This window comes from Cervus canadensis, chromosome 31, assembly GCF_019320065.1.
Source record: "Cervus canadensis isolate Bull #8, Minnesota chromosome 31, ASM1932006v1, whole genome shotgun sequence".
In the NCBI taxonomy this organism is placed as follows: Eukaryota; Metazoa; Chordata; class Mammalia; order Artiodactyla; family Cervidae; genus Cervus; species Cervus canadensis.
Window position 1 is genome coordinate 31,813,165 of NC_057416.1, and position 24,778 is coordinate 31,837,942.

A 24,778-nucleotide genomic window follows, 5' to 3' on the forward strand; every position below is an offset into this window, starting at 1 on the left:
TGCTGCTGGTTGTTGGGGGGTGGGGTTCACATCTGCAAAACAACTCAGGAAATTTGCATCAGATACTATTATCTGGGTACCTCAGAGAGGAGCTCAAGCAGAGGATATGGGGGAAGGCTTTGTCTGCGGAAGGCCCCATAGGGTCCTGCTCACTTACACTTCCAGCTTGTGGCCTGGCTCGCTGTTAACTGCAACAAAGACCTTCTTGGAACAGGGCTCACTCCTGGTTTTTGGCGGGCATGGGCGGGTGGGGGGTGCGGTCATGGATCCTTAAGAAAAGTCTGATGAGAAGTGTGGATTCCTGTCCCAGGTAAATCACGTGTGCGTGCACACACCCTGATTTCGCCTGTGCCTCCAGGGCTCATTGACCCCTGGAAGCTGGTTCAGAGGCTCCGGCTTCGAGCCTGCCATGACTCTGGGTGGGTGACTGGCTCTTCTGCGGCTCCTGGTGCGGCCTCGTGAGGCAGGGTCTCCCTGGGCGGCACCGAGGCTCCAAGGCCTTGGGCTGCTGCTGCCGCCGCCGCCGGAGGGGCCCCAGCTCCACTTCCGGCCCCGGGGAGCCAGGGTGGGGCGGGCTCGCAGTGCCCCGGTGCCCCACGGCTTTGCTGCTCCTGTGGTCTCTGTGCGATCTGATAAGAGCGAGTTCCTGAGAGTCTGTCGGGCCGGGGGGTGGGGGAGCGGCCTCGCCTGCATCGCTCTGCGGGTGACCTGTACCTGGTCCCTGCCTCACCCGCCCCCCCGCCTCCTCACCCAGGACCCACCGGTCAACGACTGCTGTGCAGCGACTTACTTGTGGCCAGAGTCAGCCCATCCACCACGCCGCTTCTTCAAGAGCCTCTCTGCGCCTTCACCACGTGTGAAGGAGCTGCAGGGGCTGGCCTGGTCACCAGCAGGAGGTGTGGTGGGGGCAGTGGTGCTATCCCTCCCAGGAGGTGGGGGTCCTGCCCCCCATCACTGGGATCTGGGGGAAGGCCAGAGCTACACTCCTCCGGAGTGAGTGAGACGCTCCCCTTTGCTCCCACCTTGGCCTATCTTTTTGAGGGCATAGCAGCCAATAGATGGGACTTGCTTTGTTTTTTTTTTTTTTGGCCACACCAAGGCATGTGGGATCTTAGTTCCCCAACCAGGGATCAAACCCATGCCCCCTGTATTGGAAGCCTGGAGTCTTAACCACTGGACCACCAGGGAAGTCCCTTTATTTTCTTCATCATTCCAGGACTGTAAGAAGGGGTGTAGTTGTTTCCCCTCTGGCTTTGCCAATCTGGGGGCTGATCAGAGATGTTGAGGGTCTTACCTTTGCTAAACCACCCATTAGGGTTGACCTAGAACTGGCGTCCTGTTAATTCAGCAAGAGCTGCTTGGCCGGGTAAGCCTTCTGTGATCACCACAAGGCAGATTACAGGTGTGCAGGCGTGTAATCACACGTACTCCCAACTGAACACTGGATAAACATGGAGAAGCAAATGGAAAGCCAGGCGATATCTTTGAAAGCTTTGACTTCTGGTCATAAGCATGTTTTCCCTCGGATAGGCTGGTAATGAGTTGTGGTCAGAGTGGACCGTGTGTCACCCAGCCAGGGTGGAAGTGTCCGGAAGGCCTGGATGGCCGAGGTAGTTCTGTGATGGTCAGAGTCATACAGGAACCAAGGGTGGGGCGCACAGGAGCTGTGAGCTTGAGGACCTGCAGGAACGTGGGTGCTGAGGGAGGAAGCCCATGAGTCACCAACAGATCAGAACGTCAGATGCAAACAGGAGGAAGGCACCCAGTGTGGCTCAGGTTGAATTCTGGGGTCTGAATCCCAGCAGTACAAGATGGCGTAGGGGCCTGGGCTTGTTCGCAGGGCTCCAGCGCACAGATGCTAAAGAGGCCATGGGCTTTTCATCCACTTTGAAGGCAGATATGCGGGCTCATGTTTGTTTAAATATTTATCGTCTGGGGGATTATTTAAAGACTTTCTTAGGCCCTCTAGCGTACACCTCACATCGTGGTAAACATATCAGAATGGCCCCACTTCCCTCATTGACTGTAATTGTCTGGCTGTGAAAGATTTGAAAGGATTTTCATCATTTTTCATCATTTTCCTTTTTGAAATGATTTGACTGTGAGTAACTCAATTTATGATTGGCTCTAATTTCCCAGCTATCGTCTTGCACATCCAGTGATTCTCGTGAACCAAGAAAATCAAAGCTGCTAATTATTTTTGAATGTTGTGCAGTTTTTGTGAATGTTTAATTTGAATGAAGTTTTTGTGAATGAAGTTGGCTTAATGCCAATGAAGTTGGCATTAAGTTTTTGTGAATGTTTAATTGGAATGAAGTTTTTGTGAATGAAGTTGGCTTAATGCAACATCTTGTAGGCATTTAGTTAAATACTTGTTGATGAGGTTGTTGTAACGTCATATAGACATTCAGTTGAATAGTTATTACTGTTGAGTGTGCCATATTCATTTTGTGTGTTGGAAACCAGGTCTCATACATGTTTTGGGACCCCGGAGAAGCTCACAAGGCCCTTAGCATTTTATCTGTCATGCCAAGCATGAAAAGTGAAAGTTAGTCACACAGTTGTGTCCGACTCTCTGTGATCCCATGGACTGTAGCCCACCAGGCTCCTCCGTCCATGGAATTCTCCAGGCAAGAGTACTAGAGTGGGTTGCCATTTCCTTCTCCAGGGGATCTTCCCGACCTAGGGATCATACCCGGGTCTCTTGCATTGCAGGCGGACTCTTTACCATCTGAGCTACTGGGGAAGCCCCTTGTGCCCAGCATAGCATGGCTTGTATTGGTACGTGGAGTGGGTGTAAACAGCCCCTCCTTGGTTGAGCAGCATCTGCATGATAAGGCAGGTTAAGTGCTTCACTTGCACTGTCACATTTAATCCTCACCGTGGCCCTGTGAGAGCATGATTTATTATTACTGTTTGATGGACCAGGAAATGGTGAGACAGCTGGGACACCTGGGACGGGGGCCCTGGCCCTCTGGCACCAAAGCCCAGGCTGTACCGCCTGTCCTTCCTTTGATCTTTTACAGGCTGCTGCCTCGGTTCCCATCCGGAGTGTTCTGGGCAGTATTAATTTGGCTTGTTGAGAAATCTGGGCCAGGTCTGTAGAAAGAACTTAGAGCCCAGAGGGAGAATCCAGTCACCCTGGTGTGTCAGCTTGGTGTGTCCGTCATGATCAGATCCTGAGCCACTGTGAGCCATGACAAGACCTTCATTTTTTTTAATGGTGGATCTTTCCCTCTTGTTTTTATTTTATTTTATTTGCCTGCACTCAGGTCCTTTAGTTGAGGCAGGGCAGGATTTTTTCCAGGTGGCTCAGTAGTCAAGAATCCACCTGCCCATGCAGGGGACGCAGGAGTCATGGGATCGATCCCTGGGTTGGGAAGATCCCCTGGAAGAGGAAATGGCAACCCACTCCAGTATTCTTGTCTGGGAAATCTCATGGACAGAGGAGCCTGGCGGGCTACAATCCAAGGGGTCAGAAAGAGTCGGACACGACTGGGCACACATAGGAACTCTTAGCTGTGGCATTTGGGATCTAGTTCCCTGACCAGGGATGGAATGTGGGTCCCCTGCGTTAGGAGTGCAGGGTCTTAGCTACTGGATCACCAGGGAAGTCCTGAAGCCTTAATTTTGACCCCAATGTTTCCTTTAGCTCTTGGCTTCTAATGAGCCTCCTGTTAAAGCTAGAACCACTCCAGGAGCCCCTGGGCGAGAGCAAGTTGGACAATGCCCCTCACCAGAAATGCGGGAATGGTGTGCATGAGTGGATGATAGCCACGTGTGAATAGTGTTTCCCAACCTTGGTCCTGGGGGAAGGGGCTGCCCCCTTAGAAATCCCAGGTCCAGTGGTGGAGGCCTGCTCCAGGGAGGTTCAGCCTTCATCAAGGGCAATCATCTAATTCCATATGATGGAATATGCTTTCTTTTCCTTGCTCAGTGTATTTGAACTCAAACGAGACGGGCTCACAGCAGGCACAGAATCAGAACGTACATTGGGGAGCAGGCTTGAAAAGGCAGGATGACACGGCAGGAGGTAGAAAAAGCCTGCTTTCTTAGGCCCTTGCCTTCAATATGGGATGTGCCCTGATCCCGTCAGCTGCTCTCTGGGCAGGTGGGAAGTGCTTATTTTCATGGTGAAGCAGTCAGGGAAAGGTAAGGGAAATTGATCTGTGTGTCTCAGTGCAGTGAGTGACTCACCTTTCTGTGCACCCTGTTTGAAATCTGTGTATTTGTGATAATTCCACCTCTAATTCACAGAACGGTTTAGGGGAGGAGGTTGGTGCTTGGGAGAGGAGTAGGGTCTCGCTAATGTGAAAGGTACATATATTTGTGGTCCAAGGAGAATTTTCTCAGGACTCAGTGGCTTGTGAGCGTTTTTTGCAGATTCAACACAGACATCAAGATAGCGGTTATGTCTGAGGGGTGGGGCCGGGATTCTATCTACCAGGGAGGGGCGCAGAGGGCTTCTAAGAAATAGGATCGATAGTGGGTGATTTCTTAATCTGGATGATGAGTGCAAGGTTTCCACTCGATCATTAGTTTCAAAATGTTCTCATCTGTTTTGTATACTCCTCGTTTTGTATCAAGTCTCCTAATGTAAAAAGTTTTGAAGAAAAAAACAACACAACTTTACAACACTGTTGGAAACACACTCACGTTTCTTTTCTTTTTTCATCTGATTTAGGTGAGCATTGCCACCCCAAAGCAGAAACCCAAAACTCCGTTTTGCTTCGGTGAGTCCTGAGCAGAGGGTGGGTTTTCTGAATACTCCTATAGCAGCTTCCTCTTTTGCGTGGAGACGGTCCTGTGATCGATCACATGTGGCTTGTACCCGGTGTGTGTGAGTGACCGCTGTCCCAGCCATATCCCTGGGTCTCACATGACTTCCTTTCCCTGGTCTCCCTGCGAAGATTGTTAATAACCTAAGACAGAGGCACAGGCGCCCGTGATGTCTCAGTTCTCCTGGCTCCGCAGGGCAGGTATCTACCGGAAGTCTTAAGGAAACTTTAAGTCAGAGCAGAGGAATGGTATAGAGACTTGAGGGAACTAGGGAATATTCTTCTGAAAGTCTTCCTGCCAATGAATGATGGCTGGGGGTGACCCAGGAAGCAGAGCCGCTCAGTGGATGCAGGTCACTGAAGCATCAGTATTTAACTGGCTTCTACTGCCTTCTCGGTGCTGTACTAAGTGCTATGAGCAGATGCTAACAAATAGCTTCTGTTTTATGTCTGGGGTGTAAGCTCCACGAAGGCATGGATGCTCCCCGGCTTTGTCATTGCTGTACCCCCAGCACGTAGCATGTGCTTCCTGGCACAAAGTGATTGTTCAGTAAATATTTGCTGAAGGAATGAGTGAATGAACTAAGGGGTTCTTTGTCTACCCCACGATGCTCACCTCCTCCAGTTCTAGCTTATTTTTGCCAGGAGAGTAAAGTGGTCCTTTAAGCTGTCCTCTTTTCCCACTTCAGGTTGGTTCAAAATTCTTTTGCACTCTTTCTCCCACTTCCTTCAAATATCATTGCCAAGCTCAAAAATCTGACTCTCAGATTTTGTGGTCAGCAGATCTAAAAAAGGAAAAAAGGAAAAAAAAAAACCCAGAAGTAAATTGTTGACCTCATGGAGTGTTGAGGAAGGGCCAGGTTGAAAATGGGGTCTCACAAGGTCACAGACTTGAACCCAGGCAACCTTAGTTCCATGTCTCAACCACAGACAAGACCCCTAACCCGGGTCAGTTCTGCTAGTGGAAACCAGGAGCATGGGACCAAACTTACATGTGTATCATCATGACCGTCCAGCGTTTGGCGCCTCTGAAAAGCTGTCCAGGCGTGTGTCTGGTGTATGGTGAATGAGCCGCCTTTCTGCACAGCAGCACATGAAGGCCACTAGTGTTGTCTTGTGGCCAATGGAATAATAATCCACATTTTTCTTAAGATTGAGAGCGCTCTGCTTCCCAGATATTCCCAGGTGACTTTGTACCATGGGGAACATCTTGGTCTCCTTGGCGGGACTCCTGTACCCTGCGACATCAAACACCTTAGTTTTGGTGTGTGTGTTCTGACCTGGATTCTTCTCTCTTCATCCTGTACCTTTTGCAGTCATCAACGCCCTCTCACAGAGGTATTTTCTTCAAGCCAACGACCAGAAAGATCTGAAGGACTGGGTGGAGGCCTTGAACCAAGCCAGCAAAATCACAGTACGTATGATCCTTCTCCTTTCTGGTGAGAGTCTTTCTGCAGTCGGCCCATTTCGGGTGGGGAGTGGCCCAGTGGCGACGGGGACTTTCCCAGGACCCGTTCCAGACCGGTTGCCCCACCTCTTCTCACACCTTGGCCGACTAGCCGCAAGTTGAACTGAGTCTGAGTCTGAATCAGGTTCGAGGGGAAGTTTATGGAGTGTCCCCGCTGTGCTTCCTGGGAGGGCTCCCAGGCGGTCGTGGTTTGGGTCATTCTGGGATGCTGATTCAGAATGTGGTGGGATTGGAAAATGGAGTGCTGACTCTGAGAAACGGAGCAGAGGAAACTCACATGAGGGGGGAAGTCGGAACTTTTTCCTGGCTTGGGGGGAGACTCTTCTGACTTTAAGAGGCCACCTGGAGACCAGTCCAGGCTGTCCACTGACCTGTCCTGGGAAAGCCTAACATTTATAAGCACCAGCTTGCTGGTTGTTCTATGAGGACTCCTGCTTTCCTTGACTTGGCTAACGAAGAACTCCTTTCTTCCTCCTTAGAAGTACAGAAAAAGAAAGGGAGATGGGTAGGAATAAGGAGAGGGGAAAACTGTTTAAGGGAAAAAACTAGACCTTTAACCAATAATATAGACCGACTTCTGGCATGTAAGCCACACTTTGCTGAAAAGCTGATTTTCTGTATCATATCTTCAGAAGTGCCAGCATTCTGGTGACTTCCAGTAAAACCCAGTATGTGCTGGGGCAGATTACTCTCCCCAATACGTCAGGGTTCCCGTGAATAATTTCACAGAAGAAGAAACCTGTACACTTATCCAGCACTTGTGATGCTGCCTCTGAGCAGAGGACAATTCGGTCATCGATGTGGTTTTGCTTGTTGGCTGGTTATTCTGATAAACCTTGGTAAGGTAGTGAAAAGAGAGGGAAATGGTGGGGGTCTGGGAAGGGGGGTAGCTGCTAAGACACACACTTGGGTGTGTGTCTGCAGAATGCTGGCTTTATAAAGGTTTTCTTCGTTCCTGTTGGAGTCTTCACCCTTCTGCGTCCTCCACACTGTGGGGAGTTTCTTTCAGTGTCTAATACTTTCTTCTCATTGAGCATTATCTCTTTTTTTAAAAAAAAAATTTTTTTTTTTTTGACGTGGACGATTTTTAAAAGTCTTTTTTGAATTTGTTACAGTATTGCTCCTGTTTTATGTTTTGGTTGTTTGGCTGCAAGGCATGTGGGATCTTAGCTTCCCAAGCTAAGATCCAGTCGAACCCCCTGCATTGGAAGGTGAAGTCTTAAGCACTGGACCACCAGGGAAGACCCCAGGGTGTCCTCTCTTGGACCTGCCTGGTGAACTGGTCTACAGAGACTGTGAGGCCGCAGGGGCCTCTTTGTCCTGCTTTTATGCCTTGAGCGTAGAGTTGCTCCCAGCAGCTAGTTCCATGTCCTCTTTTCTGGCCTGCTGAGATGTCCCAGCCTCCGCAGGGACTCCATAACCTCTAGGGTCCCCCTGACTTTCCTCTGCTCCATTTATACCTCTCTTCACTCCTCCTGCCAAAGATCCTGTGGGACAGAAGGAAGAGGAGGGGTACCCGACTTCCTCATTACAGGCAAATTTCTCTCAGCACACCTTGTATGCAAAGTGAAGCATCTTGGGGGCAGGGGATGCAGAGATGAAAGATACAGACCGTGTATCCAGCCGGGCTTTCTCACCGGCCACATTGCTCACCGTTCACATCACTCCTGTGAGGCAGGTGCTTTTACTGCCATTTTTATGATGAGGGAAACAGAAATAAGAGTCTTGCCCTAAGTCTGGAGTTTGCTAAATGACAGAGCTGGTATTCAAGCCCGTCATTCAACCTTCTGACTTCCGAGACCTGGAAGGGTTTATAAAAATATGAAAAGCAAGCAGCAGATGTAAAAGTTAGTTGACATACCACTTTTACATTCATGGCTTCTTGCTAGCCTCATGAAAACCTCAAGTAGGGAGGGCAGGAATGATCATCTGGTTTATAAATGACGCAGTGGAAGTGCCTGGGGATCAGAGTGACCCACCCAGGTTCAGGAGCCAGTAACCACAGATCACTGGTCATTGAGTGCTAGGTCACTGAGTCCTTGTGATTGAAGATAATGGTCAACATATGGTATTCAGCCAAAACTGCAGACGCCGAGGGGGAAGGGGGTGGGGTGAATTGGGAGATTGGGGTTGACGTATGTACACCACCATGTATTAAACAGGTAACTAATGAGAACCTCCTGTGTAGCACAGGGAGTTCTGTTCAGTGCCCTGCGGTGACCTCAACGGGAAGGGAATCCAATAGAGAGCAGATTATCTGTGTACAGACAGCTGACTCACTGTGCCCTACAGCAGAAACAAATACAACACTTAAAGCAACTATGTACCCCAATAAACATTTTTTAAAAAATAAAGAATTGGGTTTGCTCGGAGTAGTATTCCTGTGTTAGTTTCCTAAGGGCTGTTGCAAATGGTGGATGGTTTAGAGTAACAGAAATGTATTCTCCCACAGTCCTGAGAAGTCTGACATCAGGGTGTCGGCAAGGCCCTCCATGTACCCATTGAAGGCTCAAGGGGAGAATACTTCCTTGCTCGTTCTAGCCCTCAGAGTCTTCCCTGGCTTGTCACTGCCTCCCTCCACTTCTGCCTCTGTCATAGTATGGCCTATGTGTCTGTGTGACCCCCTCCTCTTAGGAAGATGTGAGTCACTGCACTTAGGGCCCACCCTAAACCAGCATCAGTTCAGTTCAGTTGTTTAGTCGTGTCTGACTCTTTGCGACCCCATGAACTGCAGCATGCCAGGCCTCCCTGTCCATCACCAACTCCCAGAGTTTACTCAAACTCATGTCCATTGAGTTGGTGATGCCATCCAACCATCTCATCCTCTGTCGTCCCCTTCTCCTCCTGCCTTCAATCTTTCCCAGCATCAGGGGCTTTTCAAATGAGTTAGTTCTTCACATCAGGTGGCCGAAAGTATTGGAGTTTCAGCCTCAACACCCGTCCTTCCAATGAACACTCAGGACTGATCTCCTTTAGGATGGACTGGTTGGATTTCCTTGTAGTCTAAACCAGCATGGCTTCATCTTCATTTAATTACCTCTGCAAGGACCCTAGGAGAAGGCAGTGGCAACCCACTCCAGTACTTTTGCCTGGAAAATCCCATGGACAGAGGAGCCTGGTAGGCTGCAGTTCATGGGGTCGCTAAGAGTCAGACATGACTGAGTGACTTCACTTTCATGCAGTGGAGAAGGAAATGGCAACCCACTCCAGTGATCTTGCCTGGAGAATCCCAGGGACGGGGGAGCCTGGTGGGCTGCCGTCTATGGGGTCGCACAGAGTCGGACACGACTGAAGCGACTTAGCAGCAGCAGCAGCAGCAAGGACCCTATTTCCAAATAAAGTCATGTCTAAGGTTATGCGTGGACATCTTGGGGAGACATCATTCAACTCACTACATTTTTTCGAAAGGATTAAAAATTGGACAGTGAAATTATAGCACACCTTCCCCTACCACAGTTGGACTATTCCTCATAGTCTTGCCCTGTTTGTGGGAAGAGAGTCCTTGCAAATTTCATTTCATGATGCAAATGGAACCCCATGGATCTCCTGCATCAGGGGACCCTTCACCGGGGAGGGGACAGGGTGGTGGGAAGGGGCCCTGTTTCACTGGGATCTTGGGAGATGGACAAGCCAAGAGGATGCCCTTGTTTTTAAGACCTGGCGCATGGTTATTGGTGAGTTTGTCCTCCGCAGTCTGATTCACCGTCTCAGGAAGTGTAAGCAGCTTTGGAGAGCCAGGCGGTTGGTCAGAGGGAGCCGATAATGCAGGGGCGTGAGCAGTGATGACCAGCTGTTCTCTGGGTGGGCTGATGGGTCGAGAGGCAACACGACACCCAAGCCGCCAGGGGTCCTTTTCCGGCTGTCGTGAACTCGGAAAGGCTACTCCCCTCCTCCTTTGCTGGGTTTCAGGAATTCATTTGGATCACTAGGGGGCAGGTGTGCTGTTCAACAATGGACATATCACTGGACACCCCAGCACTAACCCACATCCCAGAAGGATTCCACTCACCAGAGCAAAACGCAGAGGAACTGGCAAGGGTGGTCCCAGAAGGTGGTAGGTAGTGGTGTTTAGCAGTGGCCATGACTTCATTTTAACGAGCTTTTCTTTACCTCATCTATGAAATAGAGAAATGGATGCCTACCTAGTAAAGAGGCCTGAGATGAGTAGTAATGCAGGAAGAGAGGAGTACTTCCGTCGCCTGGCACTGAGCAGAGACCCAAAACAACTGTTGTCTCTCAGAAGGAAAGGAGAGGCGGGATTTCTGACCTCATCTGCAGAGGTGGTGGGCAGAGGTCGCCCTTGACTATCTAAGCTGAGTGCACAGGCCAGGAAGAAGGGTCCTGTCTTCTTTCTGGGGCTCCAGTGTTGATCACAATGGTCTTACTCCTTTAAATTAGATGCATAGGGGTGTGGTCCTTCATTCCCATCCTTGGCAGGCAGAGTTAGTTCTCCTATGGCCCTGAGCTGTGAACTTCCCCCACCCCACTTCCTGGCTTACAGTAGCTTTTTAAAGTTAATTAGGCTGCTCTAGGTCATGTATGGATGTGAGAGTTGGACTATAAAGAAAGCTGAGTGCTGAAGAATTGATGCTTTTGAACTGTGGTGTTGGAGAAGACTCTTGAGGGTCCCTTGGATAGCAAAGAGATCCAACCAGTCCATCCTAAAGGAAATCAGTCCTGAATATTCATTGGAAGGACTGATGCTGAAGCTGAAACTCCAATACTTTGGCCACCTGATGTGAAGAACTGATTCATTGGAGAAGACCCTGGTGCTGGGAAAGATCAAAGGCAGGAGAAGAAGGGGACTGCAGAGGATGAGATGGTTGGATGGCATCACCGACTCAATGGACATGAATTTTAGTAAACTCTGGGAGTTGGTGATGGACAGGGAGGCCTGGCGTGCTGCCGTCCATGGTATTGCAAAGAATCGTACTGACTGAACTGACTGAGATCTTAGTTGCAGCATGTGGGATCTAGTTTTCTGACCAGGGATTGAACCCAGGCCCCCTGCATTGGGAGTGTGGAATCTTAGCCACTGGAGCACTAGGGAAGTCTTGCAATAGTGTTTTGTTTTTCTTTTTTAAACTTTTTTTTTCTTTTACAGTTTTTAAAGGTTACTTTCCATTTAAATGATTACAAAATATTGGCTATATTTCCCATGTTGGACAATATATCCTTGAGCTGTGAGCTCTTGAAAGATCTGGATTCTTAGGTCTTTCTAGCTTCCAAGGCTGTAGAAGAAGTGAAATAGGATGTTAGGTTTTCTTTTGGGGTCTGCAGTTACTTTCCTGGCAGACTCACATGGGGTCTTGGGTCCTCATGAAGGACAGGCTTTGTGATGTGGTGGGGACTGAACCAGCAGAGTTCAGGGACTTGGTCTCTGCTTAGGTGTTAATATTAATCATGGCTTTGGGCAAATGATTGGACTGCTCTGGGCCTCTCTGATGATGAAAGATTTTCCAGTATAAATGAGAAATGGACAAGGTGGAAGAAAAGCGGCAACATGAATGAGGATAGATGACCTTGGGTTGGGAGGATGGTCAGGACTGGGACAAACAGAAGAATCTGTTCCCCATCCAAAGATTGAACTGCTGCTTTGCTGGAAAACAGGATTGTTTTGTGTGAAATATTTCAGATTTCAATTGCAGGTTGAAAAACATACTGGATAGGACAGACGAGACATAGTTGGGGCAAGTCTGCCTTTGGACCACCAGTTTGCAACCTGTGGTCTCAAACATGCCCTAAAAATTCTGTGATTCTTTGATCAGCTGGAGAGGATCAAAGATAAATCATTTTGCAGAAAGGTGATATTTTGTAAGTGCTAGTAAATTACATTAATCAAAAGTTATTTAGAGGGACTCCCCTGTGGTCCAGTGGTTAAGAGTCCACCTGCCAATGCAGGAGATACAGGTTTGATCCCTGGTCCTGGAAGATCCCACATGCCACAGGGCAGCTAAGCCAGTGCGTCACAACTACTGAGCCCAAGCGCTACAGCTATTGAACCCGCATGTTGCAAATACTGAAGCTCACTCACCTAGATCCCAAGCTTTGCAACAAGAGAAGCCACCGCAGTAAGAAGCCCAAGCACCATAAGGAAGCATAGGCCTGGCTCACTGCAGCTAGAGAAAGCCTGTGCAAGACTCAGCACGGCTAAAAAAATATAAATTAATTAATTTTTAAAAAGTTTACTTAGAATATCTTAATTAAAATATTTTTGTATTTTTATTCGTATTTAAGTGTTTGAATTTATATTCTCTTACCAGTTTGATGACCATGACAACTCTATGACTGTGTCACTCATTTAGTGACAGGTCAGGGGTTACACCCCAAGCCCTGGGACATGCCCCCCAAGGCCTGTACCATATGCCACAGGCGTCTTACCTACTGCCGAGCATCCTTTCTCCCATCTTTATGTTCCCGGCTCCTTTTCATCCTCCAGGTCACTGTTTCAGCATCTCTTTCCCCTGGAGACTTACACCAACCACGCCCATAATGCCAACCAGTCCACTGGAGTAGATGGCCTGATGTCATTCTCAGCTCCTGTTTTATTGTCTTCAAGGCACTCGCCACGATTTGTAATTTTCTGATTGTCAGTCTTGCTGTATGTTTGTGATCAGTCTGCCTGATCAGCGTGGGCGTGGAGGGAGGGCAGGACACGTGTGTGTGTTTGCTGGTGTATCTTTGGTCTCTAGCCAGGCAGGGGCTGGCTCACTCAGAGTCGGTGCTCAGCGCATTTGCTGAGTGTGTGCCTCTGTGTGTGTGTGTGGTGGGCGTGGTTTGCTGAATTCCTCCTATCCTGGTTTGGATGGATGGAAGGACATGGGGGGGAGGGGTATCTTACTATAACTCGGCACATTAACTTTCTTCTTCCTCTCCGCCGCTCCTTGGTCACCTCCCTGCTTTTTCAGGGCTTTCTGTTCCTGGTTAACCACGCTGTCCTTCTTCCCAGGTACCCAAAGCTGGGAACCTGCCCCTGACGACCGAAGTTCTCAAGAGCCTAGCAACTCCTCTGGCCTTAGAGAAGAAGCCACAGGTGGCCTACAAGACAGAGATCATTGGAGGGGTGGTGGTACACACGCCCATCAACCAGGTGCTGGGGCCTGGGGCTGCCAGGCTGGGGCAAGGGGTGCGGGGGTGTCCATGGTGTGTCCGTGACATCACAGGAGGGCAGGACCGAGGAAAGGGCGGGGGTGGGAGAGCCCGTGCACGTGGGGTGATGGAGAATACAGACAGTGCAGAGACTGAGGCCGCTGCATCGGAAGCTTTGCGGCCAGGACGGCTCTGCATCACCCACCGGGACTGGCGCTTGTGAAGCAAGCGGGGAAGCGGGGCCGAGGGTGGCTGGGAACAAGCTCACTGAGCCTCTGCCTTGTCTGGCTTGCTTTCGCAGCCCTTCCCTTTCTCCTGGGTCTCCTGGCCCTCCCCAGCCTTGCTTTGTGAAAGCACCCTTAAGAGTGCCTGCCCAAGGCGAAAGTTTACTTTCTGGTTTATTTCTCATTTGACTGCCCTCGTGGGCCAAGAGGAAGAGGGGACGGGCCAGGGAGGGTGGGGAAGGCAGGTGGGGCCGTGTCAGGAGCAGGGATGCGCTAACCCTGCCGCCCCCTTTCCATGTAGAATGGTGGGGATGGGCAGGAAGTGGGTGAGCCGGGCTCCCACGCCATCCTTCGGAGGTCTCAGAGTTACATCCCCACGACCGGCTGCCGGGGTCCCACCGGGCCGCCCCTCATCAAGAGCGGCTACTGTGTGAAGCAGGGGAACGTGGTGAGTGTCCGCGAGGGGAGCTGAAGGGGTTTCTGGGGACCCCCGGAGCCAGTGGGTGTGGGCGATCCCGAGGGGAGGGCAGATTGCTGGGAGGAGGGTGGAGCTAGCCACGCCCACACCGGTTGATTCTGGGAGGGGCGCAAAGGAAGCTTGCGCCCTGCAGGCGGAGGTGCTCCCAGGTGTTTCCACAGAGGAAGAAATCCTGGGCTCCTCACCGCGGTCCTCCAAGATGGGACCCTGGCCTTTGCGGGGCGGGGTCCCCAGGAGCTTAGGACCAGAATGCACCCCTGGGGACCTCTTCTAACATTCTGCTCTCTACCCTTTTACAGCGCAAGAGCTGGAAGCGGCGCTTCTTTGCGCTGGATGACTTTACCATCTGCTACTTCAAGTGTGAGCAGGTTTGTCGTGGCTCTGGGGCCCTCAAGAGACGTGTGTGTGTGTGTGTGTGTGCACGCGCGCATGCGTGTGAGCAGAGATGTGGGCACAGACTCATCTGTGTGCTGGGAGTGTGCGGCATCTTAGCTCTGTCCAACTGGTGTGGGCAGCTTCACCATGATATTAAAGTGTCCTTAACGGACTCCCCCCCTGTGTGTGCTGAGAACCGCAGAGCATCTTCTTAGATTTTTTTGTTTTTCTCCTCTCAATTTTTTTCGAGACCTTGTCTTGTTTGCGACCGGGTTTCAGCCAGTCATGTCTGATGATAATGGCTGGCTGGTCCCAGTAGTGGCCTTGGGCAGACAGCCTCATTCACTCTGTCTCCCCGTTTCCTCCCCTAGGACCGAGAACCACTTCGTACCATATTCCTCAAGGATGTTCTCAAGACCCACGAGTGTCTGGTCAAGTCTGGGTAATTGTCTCTGCTCCTTCTCTGGTCAGAACCCAGTGTGCCATCTTCGCTGTCCCATTACTTCCTGTCTGAGGCTCTGTTCCAGAGCCTTCCTTTAAGAGCAGGAGGCCCTTGTCTCCCTCACATCTGTGGCTGCCTGTCTCCATCCAAGTGGTCACAGTGGCAAGATGGTGTGCTGGACCAACCTGCCTGCTTCCCAGCCCTTTACTGTCACTCCTCAGATGAGCCTATGTAACACTGTCCTCATGGAGGAAAAGAAAGAATATGGACCAGAGGAGAGAGAGGTCCTTCTCAGGTGTCGGATGCTCATTGCCCAGGAGGACTGACCCTCAGAGAGCAGGGGTGGGGGGGTGGTGTAACTTTATCCTTAGTCACTCACTTTTCAGCACATCTGCTCAGAGCCCTGTTGGTGCCAATGCCTCTGACCTCAGCTTGTTTTGCGTTTTCTCTTCTCTTCCATTTGACAAAGTTCCTGATACCTTCTTTTAAAAAAAAAATGTTTATTTTTGGCCATGCTGGGTCTTTATTGCTGTGTGGGCTTTTCTCTAGTTGTGGCCAGCATGGGCTACGCTGTAGTTGTGGTGCACACATAGGCTTTTCATCCTGGAGGCTTTTGTTCTTGTGGAGCACAGGCTCTAGCACATGCAGGCTTCAGTAATTAGGCTCGTGGGCTCAGTAGTTCTGGTTCCTGGGCTCCAGAGCACAGGCTCAATCGTTAGGGTGCACGGGCTTAGTTGCTCTGCGGCATGTGGGATCTTTCCAGATCGGGGGTCGTCTCCTGCCTTGGCAGGTGGATTCTTTACCACTGAAACACCAGGGAGGTCCCCTGATGTCTTCATAACACAGGCCTGATTCACGGCAATGCTGTCGGGCAGGAAGAAGAAGTGTTTTTTAAGATGTTCCTCTTTCCACCAGGAAATGGTTACCTTTCCAGGGCCATGGAGGGCAGGATGAATTTGGGACCTGGGGCCCATTCAACGGCTCTCCCATATCCGACACCCATACCGATGCCCTTGGAGCCAAGCTTTAGAGACCCAGGGGCATCTGGGCACCTGGCGGTCCTCACTCGGCCCTCCGTCTGCAGTCTGCAGGGGCAGTTTGCCGTATGTCCCTCCCCGGACTGTGCGTGCAGAGCCAGTGTCACCAGGGGAACTGATGACGTCAGGCTGACTGTTCTCATGTGAAGGCGTGGGAGGGTCTTGCATGAAAGCGAGGTGCTCTGTGGCCCAAGGAAGTGGGGACTGTCGTGAGCCTTGCACACAGTTGCAGAGTTTAGAAGATAAGGAAAGTTCCCACCGATAGATTATCATTTGTGAGAGCAGTTACAGATGGAAGTTCCAGAAGCGTGGCTCTGGAGGAGACCATGGGTGGAGGAGAGATGGGACCTGTTCCCGACCCTGGAGGCCTGTGCGGGTCAACGGGTGGGCTGGGGTGGCTTAGAGAACCCAGATAAGATTCGGTCCTAAGAGAGCTTCACACTTCACATGAGCCGCTGACCAGAAGTCAGACTGAACTGAGAGACAGGCAGATACCCAGGGAAGGAAGCTCCCAGACACTGCAGGTTCCAGGCCTGTGAGACTAGACTGCTCCCCAGCCCAGTCAGGGGGGTTCTGAGCATCTGGGTAGTCAGTTAATGTTTGTTGAATTAAATTTAATTTAAAGGCTTCGTAGGAGAAGGAAATGGCAACCCACTCCAGTATACTTGCCTGGAGAATCCCATGGACAGAGGAGCCTGGTGGGCTACAATCCATGGGGTTGCAAAGAGTTGGACACGACTGAAGCAGCTAAGCACGAAAGGCTTCATGCAGCCTGAGAAATGGATGCAGAAAGGGTGGGGATTTCCTCCTGGTTTTGCCTTTTTCTCCCCAGCAGTTGATTACATGATGTATGTACGTGCATGAATGGTTTGAAAGGTTAAACCACTGTAGCCAGAAGGAAGTGCCATCTCTTCTCAGATACTCAGAAAGGGACTGCAATAGCTAATGACATGCATTTCAGGTGAGCACTGTGTGACCTTCTTTTTGCACCAGATGCCACCTATAACTTATAACTGATCTTTATGGTGATAGGCTTGATAGAGACGGGCTTCTGATTTCCATTGTACAGCTGGAGTGCAAAGGCTCATGAAGTTTTAAACATATTCCCATTTACCATATTCCCATAATACCATTTCCCAGTGGAGTCAGGATCAGGCCCTAAGTCTGTCTGACTGCCCCCCCCCGCCACCATAGCTGTCCCCTCCCCTGGGGGTCTTTAATCTCTTGCTTCTCTTTTGCCCACATGCCCCTGTCACTGGCCATGCGTCTGCCATTTCCTTCGAGGTGCTGATTCCTGAAGCCAGCCCCGCCTGTGATCAGTCCTATCTTTTCTTTCTTCCATTAAAAAAAAAAAAAAAATTTTGGCCATGCCGCTCGGCATGTGGGTTCTTAGTTCCTGGATGGAATCCATTATGGAATCCATTATGCCCTGCAGTGGAAGCGCAGTCTTAACCGCTGGACCGCCAGGGATGTCCGCCTGCGGTTAGTCCTTTCTTGGAATCATTTAACTCTCGGCATGTAACACACACTTCAGCATCTGACTCTATAGTTTTGCTTTTAGTGTTCTTTTATGGGGAAGGAGGTGGATCTCCTGCTCCTGTATGTTCCCCCAGAGACTGGATACACCAGGCAGTCTTTTCACCCTGGAAATCATTTCGGCCACTTGGAGGCTTGTGGCTAAGCACCAGCTACTTCTAGCCTTCTTCCTTGCAGAAGTCAGATCCCTCTTACAAACCTCACCCTCAGTTTGAAGCACCTTCAAGTGGTCCACGCTCTCCTTCCCTTTCTCCTCTTTCTCATCTGGCCCCCTCCTGAGAGCAGGGATTTGGTGAAGCGGATGTGGTTGCTATGTGGATGGAGAAAGGCTTTGGAAATGAGAGATTTGGGTCCCTTAGGAGAGGCACCTGGTGGTGGAGTAATTAAGAGTGTAGACTCTGGAATCAGACCTGGGTTCAAATCCTGACTGCTGTTTACTTACTTCGGTGCCATGGACCAGTCACAGAACCTCTTTGAGCCCAGGTTTCCCCAGTGGGGAAAGTCTTATTGCCTCCTTGAATGGTGGTGAAGATTGGATGAAATAGCGCATCTCAAAACACAAAGACAGGGACTTCCCTGTGGTCCAGTGGTTAAGACTCTGCACCACCAATGCAGGGGGCATCAGTTTGATCCTGGTTGGGAAACTAAGGTCCCACATGCCATATGGCTCAGCCAAAAGATTTTTTAAAAAGCACAAATAATAGATTGGTGGTTATCAGAGGTGGAGGGTTGGGGGTGACCAAAATGGGTGGAGGGAGTTGAGTGGTACAAACCTCCAGGTATAAAATAAATAAGTCCTGGGGGTGGAGTGTATAGCATGGTGACTATGGTTAAGGGTACTGTATTTGAAAGTTGCTAAAAGAGTTGATCTTAAAAGTTATCATCTTATCACAAGAAAACAAATTCTAACTATGTAGCATGGTGAGTGTTGCCTAGACAGTGATCATTTGCGGTATACACAAATATCGAATCATGTTGTACACTGGAAACATTTACTGTTTTTTTTTTATGAATATGCTGTTATATGTCTGTTATCTCTCTATAATACATACAAATAAATAATATATGTATATAATATATATATATTTAATGTAGATATAATGGATATATAACAGCTTGTGTTTTTACATGTGTGTGTTTGTATCCAATAAGACTTTCATTACTTGACCCTAAAATCCCTCAAAATGGTACCTCTCACAAAGCACTTGATACATCTTGGCCACTAAAGAAACACAACTGTAGGCAGTGTGGGGGTGTGGTGCATATGAGGCAAGAGGTCTTAGAAGCAAAGGAGCTTTGTCTTGTGAGAACTGGTAGTGGTGTGTACTGGGGAGGGGGTGGCCCTGGGGATGGTTAAACCACTGGAGATCCTCCAGGAAGTGAAGCTGAAGGAAACACGGCAATGCTTTCTGAGGCAGGGGCTGCAGGAGGAATGGCCTGTGAACCCCCTTTTTATGGTAGGCAGCACAGGTACCCGTCTTAGCTTGAGTCAGGTCCCCAGTGGGTGACCAGCATACCTGGTAACGTTCTTTCCCTCTCTCTGTCTAGCGATCTGCTGATGAGGGACAACCTGTTTGAAATAATAACCAGCTCCAGGACCTTCTACGTGCAGGTAAAAAGCTCCTCCCCGACGCGGAGAAGACGGGGACTTTCCTTCTCTGTGGCGAGCGTGCTTGCAGGCCTACTTTTCCCTTTGCTTTCTCTTTTATTTTGTTCGAAGTTTCTCGGCGGTAAATTTAGCCCCCTGATAGCCAGTCCGTGTCCCGTTTCATTCTAAACAGGATGTTTGCCCCCAAGCTTCCCAACCATAAAATAATAAGAGCGGCCCGAGCCACCTCGCTGGGGACGGTGAGCTTGTACCAGCTGCTCTCAGCTGCCGGGCGCCAGCTAAGCAGAGAAAAGGAGAACTGGTCAGTGGTTTCACTTCTCCCTTGGAGGGTATTTATAAGCCCCATCTGTGTGTGGACGGCGCTGCGTGCGGAAGGACCAGAGCACAGAGGGCCCTGTGCGGGACCCAGGTGCATAGCCAGCTGCACAGAGAAAGCCATTGTGTGGGCGCAGACCGTTCAGCTCTCAGAAGCGTCTCCCCTCCTTCCGCGGCTTTGGAGTTCTCCCAACTCCTCCTCAGATCATGGGAGCTGGAAAGGCAGATTTCCAGCCTCTAGCACGGCCTAGACTTTCAAGGCCTAGTCCCCACCCCGGCCCGCCTAGCGGTCAGTCCACAGACGGCGTGCCCCCTGACTCCCCCGCCTTGGCGATGCTGCTGCCTTTCTTGTACCAGGGCTGCTGTGGGGTGTGTTGGTTGAAATTTGGGGCCTCCCTGCACATAGTTTCTCAGGGCTCCCTACATCCTCCCCACTAAACGCCCTCCTTTTTGCGAGGTCGCCTCTTAGCCATTTCGTGAGCAGCCACGCCCTCCAAGCGGGTCCCCCTGGCTGAGCCCAGCAGACCTGCTGACAGCCGGAGGCATCTGTGGGTTCCATTCATTCAGATGAACACCCGGGAAGAGCCCTGGAAAGTGCTGGGGCCTTCGAGCAGCCTCCGTGCTGTTTGGGGCCAAAGTCTGAGCTGTAGGTACAACAAGAACTTCCAGTTCCTAGATTTGACAGATATTTGTAGAGTCTTCTCAGAGTACAGGGCGTTGCCTTGTCCTGGGGACCCGGCATTCAACAGAACAGATCCTGACCCAGAGAGGGAGACAGTCAAGAAAACCAGCAATTAGAACGGCGTGATTGGGGGGGGGGGGCGGGTCGGCGTGTTGGGGAGATGAACACAGGCGACCTTTTAGGGCAGTGAAACTATTCCGCAGGCTTCCCGGGTGGCGCTAGTGGTAAAGAACACCCACCTGCCAATGCAGGAGACGTAAGAGACGGGTTCGATCCCTGGGTCAGGAAGACCCCTGGAGGAGGGCATGGCAACCCACTCCAGTATTCTTGCCTGGAGAATCCCCATGGACAGAGGAGCTTGGCAGGCTACAGTCCATAGGGGTCGCAAAGAGTCGGCCGCGACTGAAGCGACTTAGCACGCAGGCAGTGGTTTTGTATGATACTGTAGTGGCAGATGTGTGAAATTGAATTTTACAGCACAGAGTATTAACCTGTAATATATGCAAGTTAAAAAAATCATTTAGACGGTTGGGTGATTCCAGTATGGCATGCAGAATATGACCAAAGAACCTACGTGTGTTATAGTATGAAGCAACCTCACTCATGAAGGTGGGGGGGAAAAATAAGAAAGTGTGAGAAGGGCTACCCTTAGAGTAAGTAGTGGTTGCTATGGGAACTCCTAAGAAGGGTACCTCCCCTAGTCTCGGAGTTAAGGGAAGTTTCCTGAAGGAAGATGGAGGAAAAGTGGCCCAGGGAGTTGTTGTCGCTAAGTCATGTCTGACTCTCTGTGACCCCATGGACTGCAGCACGCCAGGCTTCCCTGTCCTCCACTATCTCCTGGAGTCTGCTCAAGTTCCATGTCCATTGAGTGGGTGAAGGTATCTAATTATCTCATCCTCTGTTGTTCCCTTCTCCTCCTGCCCTCAATCTTTCCCAGCATCAGGGTCTTTTCTAATGAGTTGGCTGTTCGCATCAGGTGGCCGAAGTATTGGCCCAGGGAGAGGGAACAGCAAGAAGCATGTGAAAAAAAAAAAGCCTAGAGGTGAAAGAGGCTCAGGTGCTGGAAAGCTGATACAGAGGGTCATTGTTAAAAAGCTGTATTTTATCCTGCGGGTTAGGCCCTTGGAGGTTAAGCTGGGGCAGTGACCCAATCAGATCTGCCTCTTAAAAATCCCACTTGCACAATGGCGTAAGTTTCAGAGCCTTGTTTTCCTCGTCTGTAAAAGGGAGATGGTAGTCCTTGATCCTGGCCACTTCGATGGGACCCTGGACCCTGGCAATGAATGTCCTGGCTGGTGCGGTGTAGTGGCTTGGCAGTGTAGGGGACGGATAGGAAAAGGGTGAGACCGGAGCCATTGGGAGGCTATTGTCGTGGTTTCAGTGGGGGATAAAGAAGCCTGATACCGGATGGGTGAAGAAGAGTGGAAAAATTTGAAGAGTCCTTTCCAGGACTTTAAAGTTGATTGGATGTGGGATGAAGGGAGAGACGGGAGGTGAAGACCCTGCCCAGATGCCTGGCTGGAGCCTCAGGGCGACTGATAGCAGCCATCACCGCGGAGGACGGATACATGGAAGGAGGGGCTGTCGAGGGCAAAGGGAAGCCTTGCACGGGTGGTTGTGTTTGTGGTTCCTGCAAGATGCCCAAGGTGACCTGATAGGACAGCCCTAGAAGGATGGTGCCTGACGTGGTGGTGGTGCTAAGTAAGCATTTGTCAGGTGAATGATGATGCCAGGCGAGTCTAGGACAGAGCTTTGGGTGGAGATAGTCACTTGGGAAACATGAATGCAACCAGGAAGTGTTCAGAAGACACTGCATCGTAGGCAAGAGTGTCTGCACATTAACCAGAACCTTATCATCACTTCTGTCCTCCTTTTCCATCTGCTGTCAGGATGAAAGAACCCTCACATGGCCCTGAATAAATAAATGAGGGACTGGGCAAATCTGTGTATAGCAGCAGACTCAGAAAGTTGGAGAAGAGTAGAGATTAAAACTCTTTAAGAATATGTATTTATTCATTTAAAAACAGCCACCGTAAACTCATTTGTGTTATCACAAGTAACATTTTATGAAAAATAACTCTGTTTCTAAAACAGAGAAGCAACAGGAGTAGCTTTTTTTTTTTTTTTTTGGTGTTTTTGCAAATCTCTTTAATGGCTGGCTTATTGGAAGACAGCAGGGTTCTCAGATCTGCTTCTGCATTCAATCTGTGGCCATATGTTGTTTTGATGGAAGAGTATGAAGAAAATCTGGCCCCGCAGAGACATGTATTTGGGAAAAGGGGATATTTTAATCTCTCTTTCAGATGACTGTGGTCAGTTTTGCCCTCTGAGTGGATCATACGTGGCAGGGCTGTATCTGAAGGTGGGATTTGCTCCTGGGGAGAGGGTTGGGGTGATTAGCTGTTGGAAGGGAGGGCTGCAGAGGTTGGGAATAGAATTGAGAAGGGGCTGCCTAAAAATTCTGGGCAGTTGCAACAGAAGTAACCAGTAATATATATTGGAAGTCTCTTAATTTTTATTTTTAACTGCAGCATGAGGATCTTAGGTCCCTGACCAGGGGGTTGAACCTGTGCCCCCTGCAGGGGAAACCACTGGACCACCAAAGGAGGTTCTAGAAGCCTTTTATTGATGACCTGTTAGAATTCAGTGCTTAAAACCGTTGCATCTGTTATAATGCTGATAGCAGATCCTCAATCAAAGCTCATCAGACTGCAATAAAAACCACAGTCTGCAGTGATTCATTTAATACCCTTTGTTCCTCTCACCTCAAAAACTGCCCTCAAGGACAGAAACCCTGCTTTTTCTTTTGAACCAAGCACCAGAAGCATAGCACACACTTAAGCAGACCCGTAAGAGATGAACATATAAGCTTGGCACTTCCCTTCTTGTTCTACTGAGTTTTCAGCCTTTTTTTTTTCAGTCTCTTAGTAATTCACCATAGGGTGGGTGGATTTCAGCTCTGGTTTTTACCTCTGGTTCATGAAACTACCTTTGTGATGTGGTTTTAAAATATTTTTGAGTTTCTGATGAAAGCTAAGCACAGGCTTTCCATAAAAGATAGATATACTCATATACTGTAATCTTCACACATAGTTTTGGAGGTTTCACTGAATTTCTGTCGTCCGTGGAGTCCAGTTCTTAAAACTACTAATAGAGATTTTAACTGTGAGCTCAATAACATAATATTCTATTTCTTCTCACGTGGGATCAATATCCGCCTTTCTATTTGAAAAATATTTTAAGCACTAGAATATGTTTATCCAGAGAAAAGCAATATCTCAAAGGCGAGTTGAAATATAAGATAATTTTACTTTAAATGTCCAAACTATAGAAATAGAGATGAGCATTTATGAATAACATTATTTATAATAGAAATAATGATCAATGTATTTTCAAATAACCCAAGGAATCTGAGAGACTTCAAGAAATGTAGAAATATGTATAGAAATCCTTAGGAAGGCTGAAAAGAATACAACAGAAAACAGGTAGGCAGTGAAGACCTGGTCAGCTTCCTGTCTGTAAACCATTTTATGGAGTTGATAAATAAGCATATTAAGAAAAAGTATGTTATCTTATTTGATCCCAACAGTTTGATCCCTTTAGAATTATATGCAGTTTGAATATGAAGAAAATGGAAAAAAAAGTAGGGGAGAAGGCCATGAAACATTTATAATATTGGAATTTAAGGCTTCATTTGAGTCCCTCATATAATAATAATAACAGCAGTGATAACTAATATGAAGCCCTTTCTGTGTATCAGGCACTTTCAAACTGCTTTGGCTAAATGAGTTCATGTAATTTTTCCTAGTAGTTCTACTTGTGGATCAAGTCAGCTAGCCCTGCTGTAAGTAAAATGCCTTCTGGAAGAATCTTGGAGACTGTGTCTTGGTTCTCTTTTTGGACTCGGGATGGATTTATTTTTCTGGGAAGCCACCGGGCTGTCCAGTAACTGGGAAAAGTCCCAGGGAAAGAGGGAGCAGGTGGACTTGCGTGAGAAAGTTCTTCCACTGGGGCACCCTTGCTGCCTCTCTTTGGCCCAGCGCACTGGGGTGTGAAACTGCTCCTCTTGTCAGTGTCCTGCACACATCTAACCAGGGAGGGTTGGTTTGGCGTGACAGGAAGGGGTAGGCGGGCTTTTTGTTTGAGGGTTTTAAAAAAATCAGTCGTGTATTACCTTGGTGTGTAATGAAAAGAGAAGGAAACATTTTAGGGGTGGGGAGTGAGGGGAGTGAGGAGAGTGTGGAAACTTTTGCAGGGCCAGCCTGTGATTGCACTCACGTGTGCCCAGGCACGCAAATGCATGCTGGTAATTTGGGGTGGCTCTACCCGAGGAAAGTGCAGGGAGACAAAGAGAGGTGAACAAATGGAAGTTTCTGAATGTCAGGCCTTCAGTCTTGGTCCCAACTCTGTGCCTGATGTCACGTGTCACACCGGGTAAGGCCTCAGTAAACGTTTGCCAGGATCACTTGAGCTCAACCTGCTAAGCTGGAAGGCCCTAAGAATTCCCGGGGCTCCCACCTGCTGAGTCTCAGCCTGGGATTTTCCTTTCTTCACAGATCCGCTGCTGCCCCCTTCTGGGGTTGCTCGGTATTTCTAGGGGGAAGTCGGGCTACACTGCATTTTGCAGGATCTCAATTCCCCAATCAGGGATTGAACCCTCACCCTCAGCAGTGGAAGTGCGGAGTTCTAACCACTGGACCACCAGGGAATTCCCAGGGCAAGAACTTTCTAAGGGCTCAGCAGTG

At 49.4% G+C, this 24,778-nt stretch overlaps 1 protein-coding gene across 3 annotated transcripts in view; it reads left to right on the forward strand.

Annotated features, from left to right (window-relative positions):
- PLEKHA2 (pleckstrin homology domain containing A2) overlaps positions 1 to 24,778 on the forward strand; it is a 65,187-nt gene that overhangs the window by 35,401 nt on the left and 5,008 nt on the right. For all 3 annotated transcript variants that reach the window (XM_043454223.1, XM_043454224.1, XM_043454225.1), the window contains exons 4-10: positions 4,685 to 4,733; positions 6,095 to 6,192; positions 13,196 to 13,336; positions 13,861 to 14,007; positions 14,337 to 14,405; positions 14,784 to 14,854; positions 18,976 to 19,039. In XM_043454223.1, coding sequence (XP_043310158.1) covers positions 4,685 to 4,733; positions 6,095 to 6,192; positions 13,196 to 13,336; positions 13,861 to 14,007; positions 14,337 to 14,405; positions 14,784 to 14,854; positions 18,976 to 19,039 — 639 coding nt within the window. The remainder of the gene's footprint in view (positions 1 to 4,684; positions 4,734 to 6,094; positions 6,193 to 13,195; positions 13,337 to 13,860; positions 14,008 to 14,336; positions 14,406 to 14,783; positions 14,855 to 18,975; positions 19,040 to 24,778) is intronic.